We start from the raw sequence: 12773 nt of genomic DNA, 5'->3' as shown, positions 1-12773 counted from the left end.
AGTTTTTTGTTTGTTTTTGTTAATGAACAACAGAACTAAATAAATGTAGGCTACAAATTCACTGCACTGTTTCCAGAGTCCTGTACACAACTGCACATGTATTTTTTTAGTAAACCATGCCGACTTAACAGAAAAATAAAGAAATAAATAAAAATGTACTGGAAAACTGTCACATCTCCAGAGTTTTGTTTTTAACTTAAACTTTATTGGAATCAAGTAATTTAATATTATGCACAATTAAAATCTAAACAAAATGTAAAAACAATTGAATCAGATTTCCAATCAGCAGTGGTCATGAAAAAACTTTCTAAAAGATCTTTACATGAAACACATTGTTACTGGAACTGAGTGTTCCTGCAGGTTCGCCTAGACACTCAGAGGTCAAGAAAATAACAAAGGATACCCATCAACAGGGGGGTGCGGTGGCGCAGTGGGTTGGACCGGGTCCTGCTCTCCAGCGGGTCTGGGGTTCGGGTGCCTTGCGACGGACTGGCGTCCCGTCCTGGGTGTGTCCCCTCCCCCTTCGGCCTTACGCCCTGAGTTGCCGGGTTAGGCGCTGGTTCCCCGCAACCCCGTATGAGACGAGCGGTTCAGAAAGTGTGTGTGTCTGTCAACAAGGTCAAGTCCAAACTTTTCCCCAGTTTTATTGGATGCAACACAAGTGAAATTTATAAGCACTGACTGATGCACGCCACTGCACATGTACAAAATCCACCTACGACAAGCCCCGAGGGAAGAAACTTTCCAAAAACTACCGGAGAAAATGTGACAGTGAGACATTGTGACAGACAGGTGGACAGAGTGAGCCACCAGGGGGCGCTACAGTTAAAGTCAGAGCTGGGAAACTGCTGTGGTCCGTGGGCTGTAGGTGATGGTTCGGTGTGGTGCTGCTGGGGGGGGGGATTAGTTCCCACCACAGACTGTCCCCAGTTTGACACACAGACCTGCCACTGACTCTTTAACTACTTATTAATACCCCACATGAACTCCATCACTTCCTGTTTCAGACCAACTACAGTTACACCTCTTCATTCATCTGGCACCTTTCTCCACAGTAACAGCACTGTCATTTTTGCTGGATCAGCTTAGGGTAAGTCCCTTGATTAAGGGATTCGAACTTTTTGAGCCCACAGGGCAGCAGCTCCAATCTTTGCGCCACCTGCTGGTCACACGCTGTGAAGCTTCCTTTCTCAATGAACATGAGGTGCTGAGGAAGGTGCTGAGCAGGACTTGACCACACTGAGAGGCTGGAGCAGGGAGGACTGATCTCCAGCCACTGGAGGAGTGAACATCAGCAGTGACTTTTGGAAGAGCTCTGAGGGATGCAGAGAGACACAGAGGGACACAGAAAGACGTGTAGCACATTGACTGAGCTCACAGTTCTCCCCAGCGGGTCTCACAGCACTATTTACCCCTGACTTCGGTAAAGTCTGCCGGCTCATTTCTACTCCTCGAACCCGGGGTAAATACCACGCTCAGTGGTCCTGCAGCAGAAGATGGACATTCAGTTCAGTGTATTTTTATAAAGCTCTTTTCACACAGTGACACGAAACGTTGAACAAGGGGTCAGAGACAAGATACAAATAAAAGGTTGGCTGTACACTAAATTACTATGGTAACTATGTTATTATACAGTATAAGTGAGTCTTCTGCCCACGGAGGAAAGGAGACATAAAAGCTCTGACCTGAAAGGCAAGGGAGAAAAAACCCTACGGGGGTCCAAGTGCTAGTGGCTTTCCCCCACCTGCCAATGGAGGTGTGTGTGTGTGTGTGTGTGTGTGTGTGTGTGTGTGTGTGTGTGTCTGTAAATAGCCTGTTTGGTCTCTGTATGGTGTCATGACAGGGACATCAGGGACAGTGTTAGAGTGTTTTGTTTAGCTGCAGTACTAATGAAGGGCCTTTGGCCTGTAAATTCAGGTCCTTCTCTGATCCGGTTGGTTGGTCTCTGGAACTAAAGGGAAATACACACACACACACGGGGAGCCGGAGCCTACCCGGCAACACAGGGCGTAAGGCCGGAGGGGACACACCCAGGACGGGATGCCAGTCCGCCACGAGGCACCCCAAGTGGGACTCAAACCCCAGACCCACCGGAGAGGAGGACTGTGGTCCAACCCACTGTGCCACCGCACCCCCTCTAAAGGGAAATATACATTTTTAATTAAACATTCAAATTTTTTTGGCAACAAAATGGCAGCGCGGTTGCACACAGCAGCCACTTCTGGTCCTCAAATATTGAGCATGTTACATTTACAGGACCAATGGGCACGGTTCCTGCCATGGGCCGAGTATGCCCACAGTTTTCTCTTCCAGGTCTCTCCCCATTCCAGTGTCTCCTCAGGTATCAACCTCAACCTCCCCTGTTCCCATGGCACCTTGGTTCCTCTGATGTCCCTGCTGTTCATTCCTGGTTGCAGAAAAGCGAAGAGGCCTGGCTTGAGGTTCAGGAGCACCTGCCCAAGTATCCACCACTGCAAACAGCAGACCGACAAACATCGCCGCACCCTGACCTTCCAACCAGGACAAAGGTTGTGGCTATCTACCCGTGATATCCACCTTCAAGATTCCCTCCGGAAAACTCAGCCCCTGCTACACTGGCTCATACAAGATCCTTCGACACCTCACCCCCATCACTTACCAGTTGCAGTTGCCCCCACACTTACGTATATGTCCCATTTTTCATGTCTCCCTGCTCAAGCCTTACAGCACCTCCCTGATCCAGGTGTCCTGAGGAGACCCGACACCCCCTCTTGTGGAGGTGGATGGGGCACCAGCCTACGCCGTCTGTGCCCTTCTGAATTCCAAGCACCAACACGGGATCCTGTGCTACCTGGTGAACTGGGAAAGGTATGGGCATGAGAAGTGCAGCTGCATTCCAAAACGCAACATCCTGGATCAGTCCCTCATCGCCGACTTCCATGAGAACCATCCAGTCCGGCCAACACCCAGTCCCAGAGGTCACCCTCCTTCCAGGGGTCACAGGGCAGCAAAAGTCCCCTGTGAGGCAGGGGGGAACTGTCACAACTACACCAGCATCTCAACCAGCTGCACCTGGCCCCGATTAAGCACCTGACCTCAGCTGGAGCATTTGGCTACAAAAACTACCACTGGACCCCAATTGCGGAATCTCTCTTGAGACAACCGTCCCCTCTGCGCCCTCAAACTTACCTTGCCTTACGTACTCCACCCCCTGTTAGTTATCGTTCCCCAATTCCACTCCATGTCCCTCTGGTAAACGACCATTTGCCTTGTTCCTTGACCACGACTTCAGCTCCTCACTTCTGTCCTGTTTGCTGATTGACCGACCATTTGCCCATCCCCAACCATGAGAACAAGTCTGATCATGGGGTGGCATGGTGACACAGTAAGTAGTGCTGCTGTCTGACAGCACCTGGGTGGTGTGAGAAGATGTGAGTTGGATCCCCGCTCAGTCTGTTTGGAGTTTGCATGATCTCCCTGTGTCTGAGTGGGTTTCCTTCAGGTGCTCTGGTTTCCTTCCACAGTCCACAGACATGCTGTTCAGGTTCCCCCACAGTGTGTGAGTGACAGAGAGAGAGTGTGTGTGTTCCACTGATGTATGGATGAGCGACCCATTGTAAGTAGTGTATCTAGCAGTGTAAGTCACTGCGGTGAATAAGGTGTGTGGGCTGATAACACTCCATAGAGTTCATTGGAAGTTGCTTTGGAGAAAAGTGCCTGATAAGTGAATAAATGTAACTGCTGTTCAGTGATCTGCTGAATACAACTTTATTAGCTGTGTGGTGTTGTGTTAATACAATTCCACAACACCAGTAGCACAGCTGACAGTATAATGTCTGTTGTCCTGAGTGTAGTAAACTGGAGTGAAGGGCAAAAGTCAGGTGATAGCTGGAAGTGTAAGGGTTAAAGCTACTGTCTTTGGACCTAAAAGTTACAGGTTTAGTCCTCACCTCTAGCTGTAGTACTCTTGAGCAAGGTACTTACCCTAAATTGCTCCAGTAAAATTACCCAGTGGTATAAATGAGTAAATGATTGTAAGCATGTAAAAAACTGTGACCTTAACATTGTAAGCTGCTTTGGTGAAAAGTGTCAGCTAAATAAATAAATGTAAGTGTCAAAGCAGAAGAGTGGTGAAGATCTGGAAAGACTCAGACTGCTGTTTCCTAGGCATTCAAGAATGAAGGGTGAGAATGTGGAAGTGCTGCTGGGTCAACAAGTGAAAGTCACTGGGGGGGATGGGAGGTTGAGAACATTGAGGAAGTCTAGCTTGTGGTTCTTCTCCATTTTAGATACATGGAATAAAAGCAGGAAGTTGGAGCTCAAACTATGGATTTCGTAGAGACCTCAGCAATGGCAGCACCAGTCTGGGGGTCAAGGGTGGGACTGAGGTGCAGCATCAGACCTGATGTTGCGTTTTCAGGAGGATCTACCCCAATACAGTATGTGCATTTACATCTATTCATCTAAAAGGTGCTTTTCTCCAAAGCTACATACATCTCATAGAAAATACAATGTGTTCATTATATTAGGAGAAAGAGAGCCATAGATACATATGTGTGATACGAAAGTACAGTAAGTTTCCTTCACCATATGCGCCGATGTTCATCACACAAGTAGTTGCATAAAGCTTTACCAGAATAGCTATGATTCCTGATCACCTTCTTAGTAGTTTTTTATTTATTTTTTGGGGAGATACATATGAACATTTACCTTACATTGCAGGAGTGGTTCTGTAAAGGACTGATCCGAGCATCATCATGATCATCATGAGTGAGAGGGGGAGGTCATTCCACCACAACGGAGCCAGAACCGAGAACCTCCGCCCTTTACCTTTCGTGCTCGGGACCACCAAGTGAGCTTAAGTTGATGAGCGAAGGGGTCCGGTTGGGGTGTAGCAGTTGATCCAGTCTTGTAAGTATCTGGGATCAGTTCTTTTGATGTATTTGTAGACAATAACCAGAGTCTTGAATTTGATCCGGGCAGCTATAGGAAACCAGCGCAGAGAAACGAGTAGAGGAGATACATGCGAACGCTTCAGTGAGTCAAACACTACTCATGCAGCAGCAGCAGCATTCAGTATTAGCTGTAGAGGTTTCATGGCAGTAGGAGGAAGGCAAGACAGTTTTTGGTGATCTTTTCATTGCTTCTCCTTCATTGGACAGCTGTAGGGCAGACACTCTTGTGCTGGTGACTCATTGGGAGAGAAAGTTCATGAAGTTTAGAATGAAAATCCAGTAGCTTGGCCCTGTTATTGAAGGCATCACTCACTAATTCTTCCAAGACAGGATGAAGGTGATTCTGTCCCTGCACTGAGACATATGAAAACCTTTCTTTCTTAGGATATCTGGTTACTGCACACTGCAGGTGCTGGACTTCGCTGTTCAGACCAAACCTGTGCTGACATCAGTAGAGCCTCCTGCCCTGACCCATTGCAGTGTTCTGAAGGATCTACTGCATCTTCTGAGCTTCCTAAACAAGCACTGGCTTCTGCTCCGCCTTGCCCTTCCTCATTATTGTAAACACTTCACTCTGCTTTCTCCAGAAACAAGAAGCCTTGCACAAGCAGTGATGACTCAGCAAGTGGCACCATGACCCTGCGGTTTATTACAGCTCTTCTTCAGACCTGATTGTACTTGGACTTCAATCCTGTGTAACAGATATCAGAGCTGCTGAGGTGGCAGTTCAAGCTTCTTCTTCTCTGGTTCTTGGTTTCTCTCTGACTCTCATGGCTCCTCATGCAGTGGAGACTCTTCTCCTGCACTGTGTCTCCCAGAACCTGTCTGCTTCTCACACTACCACCTATGAACTGACCTTATTGTCTGCTTCTCATATGACTAATATTTCTAATATTGTCCACCTGTGAACCCGGATACAGTGCTGCCCCGTCCACATGATGGTGAACCTCACGACCGTAAATCAGGCAACAGACCGCTGCTCAACCCACACTGTTCCCTCTGTGGATGGCTCCTCCTCACACGTTCTGGATGGTTCCTTGGAAGCAAATTGTGCTGTTTGCTCTGATAACGAAATCATAAAAAGTTCTAAACTGCCCTCTCATTGCTCCACCCACAAAGTAGAATTGTTTTGTCCAGAGCCTATTACCCTGGTAAATGAGGTAAATCTGTAACTACTCATATAGACTAAAGGTGTGTCTTTGGTGTGGTACATGACTGTGGTTACCTGTGGAAGCAGCAGGGCTTTTCACACTTAGAGTTTTTCCAGCGATGTGTCTGCTGTTCCATCTCTGAATGATGTGGCTTCGGTAAAACTGGGCACATTGCACCTTTAAGACTCACTAATACCATGTTTTACATTTAGCAAACATTTTTCTCTACAGACATTTCCAGGGAACACTGTGTAGTGTTATCAGCCCACACCTTGTTGACCAAGGTGACTTACACTGCTAGATACACTACTTACAGAGTCACTCATCCATGCATCAGCAGGACACACCTTCTCTCTATCACTTACACACACACACACACACACACACACACACACACACACACACACACACACTATGGGTGATATTTTGAGCAACCAATCCACCTGAACACCATGGACTGGACTGTGGGAGGAAACCAGAGCACCCAGAGGAAACCCACAGAGACACAGGGAGAACATGCAAACTCCACACAGACTGAGTGGGATTTGAACCCACGTCCTCTCGCACCAGCCAGGTGCCGTGAGACAGAAACATTACTCACTGTACTTGTGTTTTCACTGCTCTGGATACATTGTACCTTTTCTCGTGTTTTTTTCTTCTGACTCTTTATTTTTTTCCCTTCAGGCGCTTTTTACCCTGTTGTGGAGAGACAAGTAACTCAGGTTTATGGTTTGATACCCATTTGTGTGTGAGTTCAGTATAAATTCATCAGGAACAGACTTGTCTTTTCAGTTGTGTGTGGAAAGTTCCCTCATGGTTCACTTTACTGTGCTTTGGCTCCCATTGTGGTAACTTTAGGGGTATATTTGCAATGTCTATTTATATACATTATTCAGAACTCAGAGCCATTTACTGTCAGTATAGATCATACTGGAATTAGTTGTGGTTCAGCACCAAACATGAAACATTATAACAATTTGCAGCCAGTGAAAGACAAGATGTTAAAAATATACACAACAATAACAATATATCAAACAGTCATCATGTACTAATAAACAACATCAGGATTGCCAACCCAAGCAGTGGTGCAAATCACAGTTGTACTGAGAACAGTTTGGAGATGATGACTGCAGTGTGCAAAGAGGAGTGCAGTTAAGAGATGCAGTGTAAATATTGACAAGATTTAGGACATGACCAGAAGTGGTAGGGAAGGTGCACATCATTTGATTCAGTAGCTGAATTGTTATATGAAAGAACTTGTGGAGATGACATGAAGTCCAAGTGTGAGGGACTTGTCCCACTTCTGACATGACAGTTTGGGGAAGAGGTAACTGCTGGGAAGAGTGGGATTTATTGATGGTAGCCTGGTCTAGGAGAGTGTGGAGGTGAGGGATAGTAGATGGTGGGCAAAACACTGTTAACGATGGTTGAGTAGAAGTTCATCAGAATGTCGTGTGAGATGCTGAGCTTCCTGAGCTTGTGAAAGAACAGTCTCAGCTGGAGACTGATGATGGTGATGTGCTTGTCCCACTTCAAAGTGTTGGTAAAAGTGGTCCACAGGGATTTAAATGACTCCACTACAGATACAGTTTGGCCATTGATTTCCAAAGGGGGTGTGCAGGAGGTTGTCTATGAAAGTTGACCTGGACCTCCTCTACCTTGATGGTGTTGAGCTCAAGGTTACGGTGAACACACTACAATGCTACATGGTCTCACAACTGTTGGAGATGGGGCCTATTATTGTTGTATTGTCTGCAAACTTTACGATGTTGGTTTATTTATTTGTGGTGGTGCAGTCATTTTTGTAAAATAAGAACAAGAGAGGTGAGACAACACAGCCTTGGGAGATGCCTGTACTGATGGACATTGGATTGGACAGATGAGGGCCCAGTCTCACGTATTGCTTTCTTCCTGTTAGAAAGTTGGCAATCCACTGACAGGTACTGGGGGTTCATACTGCTGGGTTAACTTGTTGTCCAAACAAACGATGCTGACACAGGTGTTGAAGGAGTCCAGATGTTAAGGGATGTGGTGGTCTGCCCAGTAACAGAGGATTATAACAGTCTAACCTAAAACAAAAGCATGAACCAATTTCTCAGCATCCTGTCTATGTAAAAATCACCTTAATTTAGCTATATATATTAAAAGCAAGACCTAGTAAATGTAGCAACATGAGACACAAATGACAAGTTTCCATCCAACAAAACATCCAAATTCTTAACACTTTCTGTATAGCCGATGCTCAGTCCATAAGTGGTAAAGACTGATGTGACTGTGTCAAGAATTTCAGCCCCACCACCCTTACCTCTGTGCTACTGGCATTCAGAGATAAATAAAAGTATCACACACACACACACACACACACACACTTTCTGAAGCGCTTGTCCCATACAGGGTCACAGGGAACCAGAGCCTAACCCGGCAACTCAGGGCATAAGGCTAGAGGGGAAGGGGACACACCCAGGATGGGACGTCAGTCTGCCACAAGGCACCCCAAGTGGGACTCAAACCCCAGACCCAGCGGAGAGCAGGACCTGGTCCAATCCACTGCACCCCGCCATAAATAAAAGTATTATTCATCCATAATTTTAAATAGGTAAAGCAGATTGGTAAACAAATAATTGAGCGTCATCAGCATATCAGTGAAAACTTAAATAATGCTTACAAATAATATCACCCATTGTAACGTTCATATCAGGAGTAATACCTGCACTCCATGTTGATGGAAATTGATGACTGTGTGCTATGGTGGACCTGCATGTGGACAAAACCTGAATATGTGAACTGGAACATGAACTCATCAATTTATTACCATATAATTACTATAGTAATGTTATAAATAGCTGTTTAAGTAATCTGAAAAAGTCCTTTTCTATCTACAATACCCAGGAGGGGTGATCAGCCACTGGTGCTTGGAACACCCCGCCAGTTTTTTTTCTTCTCTTCCCTAATGAGCCCTTGCCTCTAATAATATAACGTAAAGTCAACCTTTTATTATTCTTATGATCACCTATCTTCTGATCTTTAGTTCAGCGCTGTGTGTCACCGTGTGACCAGGGCTCTCTAAGAATACATTTAATTGCGTTGAACTGAACTGAACTGAACTAGAAAGGGGGGTGTGGTGGCGCAGTGGGTTGGACCACGGTCATGCTTTCCGGTGGGTCTGGGGTTCGAGTCCCGCTTGGGGTGCCTTGCAATGGACTGGCGTCCCGTCCTGGGTGTGTTCCCTCCCCCTCCGGCCTTACGCCCTGTGTTGCTGGGTAGGCTCTGGTTCCCCGCAACCCTGTACAGGACAAGCGGTTCTGAAAATGTGTGTGTGTGTGAACTGAACTAAGTGTATAAAGACAAGGTATTTTGTGTTTTAGTAAATCAACTACATTGTTTTTTCAAAGATATATGGTTATTCTGAAATTTATGCCTGCAACAAAAGAGGAGACAACTCTGTCCACAAAGGGAATAGTGGGTATTCTGGGAAAGCTGTACTGTCCTGTTGTTATGGTGAGACAACATGCGGACAGGAATCGTTGGACCCAGAAGCAGGTGTTTATCCCGTATCCAAAAACCAAAGGGGCAGGCAGAAGTGATGTCGGGGACAAGCAGTGGTCATCCGAGGAACAAACGTCATCACCGGGGCAAACCAGAATCCGAAATCCAAAACTGACAAAAGCGAAGGTCAGAAAGCCAAAAGACACGATCCGAGGGAGGCGAGGATGAAACAAGGGACCGGGAACAAAGGGGCTGGCAAAGGAACAAGGAGATATGGCGCACAGCACAACACGCTGCAGGGGGAACCAGCAGCTCTAGTGAAGTTCTGCGAACTGGTGTGGCTGGACCGCCCTTTTATGCTTCGTCTCCTTGATGCGCTGCAATTGTGTTCAACCCATCCAACGTCGGGGGTGTGACACCTGTGATCTGTATTCCAAGAGATGTTGGTTTGTCTTGCAGATGCAGATGTCACTTACAGACAAGCCTACAAGTGGATGATGGAGACAGAAAATAGAGGGGAATGAGGCGGTATAATGTTGGACAGCTGTGGTGGACTGGAGTATTTTAATACTGGTGCAAATAATCAATCATTTCTATCCAGAGAAGCTTCCTTTGTGCCAGGTGTGCCAAGGTCAGGGGCACACAGGTGATGACATGAAAACGGTCTGGAACTGGACAACAAACCTTCCTATTTGGACATCCTGTCAGGAGACAGTGAAGGAGACACAGAGACACAGGGTCTAGCAGAAGGAAGTAGAGAAGAGATGGAGGTGGAATCAGAGGCTGAGACGGCACTGAAGGACAGAAGAAGATTCCGGAGAAGGGGAGGACCTTCCAGTAATGGTCCCGATCCCTGTCCTGGCAGAGGTTCAAAAATGTAGGAAGGAAGGTCCTACACTTCTGTGGAAGAAGAACAGGGGAAGAAGGAGGAGGCTGATCCACCAGAGAATGGACAGGTACCAGCAGGCTGAGCGCAAACAATGTCCTCGAACCTCAGCCTGCGGATCGATAGTTTAAAGATTTTAACATTAAATGTCAGAGGATTAAGAATTTTTTGGAAATATTAAACCAGCTATCATTGTCCCCTTTTTACCTCCTATTTTTAGAGGAAGTTCACCTGTGGGACCAGTGGGATGGGGCCCAACTGGAAGATGGGAAGATCCTGCGGAGTGGAGGAGACAGTATCACCTTTGGGGAGTGTGTGCGCATCTGAAATATGCCCAGATATAATAACACCTCTGTTCTTCAGTCCTGCCTCCTGAGGCCTAATTCCATAACGGGTTCTTACAGTGAATCCGCCTCTCCCCCAAACTCCCACGGTACTGGCGAGGTAACAGAAACGGTTTGGTATGGTACTTATTTGGCTTTTCATCTGGCAGTAAGTTCTATTTTATTAATTAACTGCCCCCCGCTGCACCCTCCTGTCTAATAAACGCTGTACAATGGAATCATGCTGTGTGCATTTTTTAAAGACTTTATTGAATTTTAATTGGGGGGTGCAGCGGTGCAGTAGGTTTGGCCAGGTCCTGCTTTCTGGTGGGTCTGGGGTTCGAGTCCCACGTGGGGTGCCTTACAATGGACTGGTGTCCCATCCTGGATGTGTCCCCCTGCCCCTCCTGCCTTGCGCCCTGTGTTGCCAGGTTAGGCTCCGGTCTGCCACGCCCCTGCTTGGGACAAGCGGTTTCAGTCAGTGTGTGTGTGAGTTTTAATTAACGAATATTTTTTAAAAACACCAAATACAGAACTCCAGAAGAGACATCATGTAAAAAATGATGACCACAGTACAGAGTGTTCAAAGCATATTGATAACACAGAAACGGTCATTATCATCATCCTCCTCATCACTGTGGACAAGAATCAAAGAGATTGCAGTGCTCGTGTTCTGTTATCACACACAAACACACACACACACACACACACGTCCGTCACTCCGTGTTGCGGCGCGAGACTCACTTTTACTTTCGCTTCGACACGGAAAGGCGGCGCTTTCAAGTGACACGCCGCTCCATTTCCCTTCATATTGCAGTACTATATCTGGTGTGTCTGTGTGTGTTTGGTGATGAACGAGACGAGTGTGTGAAGATGGGCTCCGTGCGCCGCTCTCACACACCGCACATCATGATTATCATCATGTGTCTCCTTCTTGTGTTTTGGGCCCAGTTTCCTCTCTCGTTCGGTAAGTTTATCATCCGATGATTCATCGTCCTCTTTTCTCACTCATATCATAATTCATCATTTTATTAACATTCGTTTAGCAGTTGCAACATCATCATGCGGCTTCTGCAACAAAATAGCCCTAATTTTACATTTTAAATCTCTTTCTCTACGCCACTTTATTTATAATTATGTACTGTAAATACTACAGGTTTTCATTAATTTTATTAATGCAAATGAAAATCGACTTCGTTAGGACTGAGACGATGAGTCGCCAGTCAATTTCTCAGAAAAAAATAATATATTGAGATTGTACTGTTAATTTTTTCTTAGTGTAAATTGTTCCTATTTAAATATTATTAAATTGTAAAAATCATTATCGCGTTATAACCGGAAATGGTGTCGCGCGCACCTCGATTTCTGACACAAACGACTCCTTTTCTTTTTCAAATTCTTCTGTATATTTGTGCAATTTTTCTAAACTAATCCATTTATCGAAAGCCAGGTGTGTGGTTTATTGACGTACAAAACCGTTTTATTATCGCCATTACGAACCGGATGTTGAGTCCGCGCGCAGCCTGAATCATTTCTCCACAAACGGCTCTTTTTGAAATTATAGAGTACAGGTTGGCTTTTATCTCTCTGTATTTAGTGGGGTTTTTAATTATTGTGACAACAGAACACCGAGAACCAAGGTTAAGGACCAGGCTGGCAGGTGAACACCTGGAATTTGGTGCTCTTGACGAGCTCCGCGCCGGAGGAGCCGCAGCGGTGGCTCCGTCCGCGCTCTCCTGAAGACACAACCACGTGTTGTGTTTTGTTTTGTCTACGTTCAGACACACGTTGTTGGCTCTGCACCGGTGATCCTTTAGCTGCTGCACCTCCTCTCTCTCTGTAAGATGACTCGTCCTCCTTCCTCGCTGATCGTTAGCGAACCTGTGGGTTGAGCTGTGCGTTGCAACACAGTCGTGAGTCAGCAGAGTGAACAGGCCGTGGTGCGCTGACTCGTTCGTTGCTGGAGATGCTGCTCCGCATCCGGACCGATTGA

The 12773-nt window shown here is 46.3% G+C and overlaps 2 protein-coding genes across 3 annotated transcripts in view; both read left to right on the top strand.

The window, feature by feature from the left end:
* Positions 1-2135: 2135 nt before the first annotated feature.
* Positions 2136-4441, top strand: LOC114912171 (uncharacterized). The gene is made up of 2 exons (XM_029257707.1): positions 2136-2847; positions 4269-4441. The coding sequence occupies exons 1-2, from the start codon at positions 2191-2193 to the stop codon at positions 4383-4385; spliced, it is 774 nt and encodes a 257-aa protein (XP_029113540.1). The 5' UTR covers positions 2136-2190; the 3' UTR covers positions 4386-4441.
* Positions 4442-11505: 7064 nt separating this feature from the next.
* LOC108936734 (uncharacterized) overlaps positions 11506-12773 on the top strand; it is a 54611-nt gene continuing 53343 nt past the window's right edge. For both annotated transcript variants that reach the window (XM_029258208.1, XM_029258207.1), the window contains exon 1: positions 11506-11747. In XM_029258208.1, coding sequence (XP_029114041.1) covers positions 11654-11747 — 94 coding nt within the window. In that variant the 5' untranslated portion in view covers positions 11506-11653. The remainder of the gene's footprint in view (positions 11748-12773) is intronic.

This window comes from Scleropages formosus, chromosome 14 (genome assembly GCF_900964775.1).
Source record: "Scleropages formosus chromosome 14, fSclFor1.1, whole genome shotgun sequence".
NCBI classification, from domain to species: Eukaryota; Metazoa; Chordata; class Actinopteri; order Osteoglossiformes; family Osteoglossidae; genus Scleropages; species Scleropages formosus.
The sequence above is the reverse complement of the archived record's forward strand: the minus strand, read 5'-3'. Positions and strand labels throughout refer to the sequence as shown.

Excerpts from the sequence above, each read along its gene's own strand:
- LOC114912171 (XM_029257707.1), top strand. The coding sequence starts at position 2,191 with ATGGCAGCGCGGTTGCACACAGCAGCCACTTCTGGTCCTCAAATATTG. Across the intron at positions 2,848-4,268 it reads TACCTGGTGAACTGGGAAAG|ATACATGGAATAAAAGCAGG; the intron begins GTATGGGCATGA and ends TCTCCATTTTAG.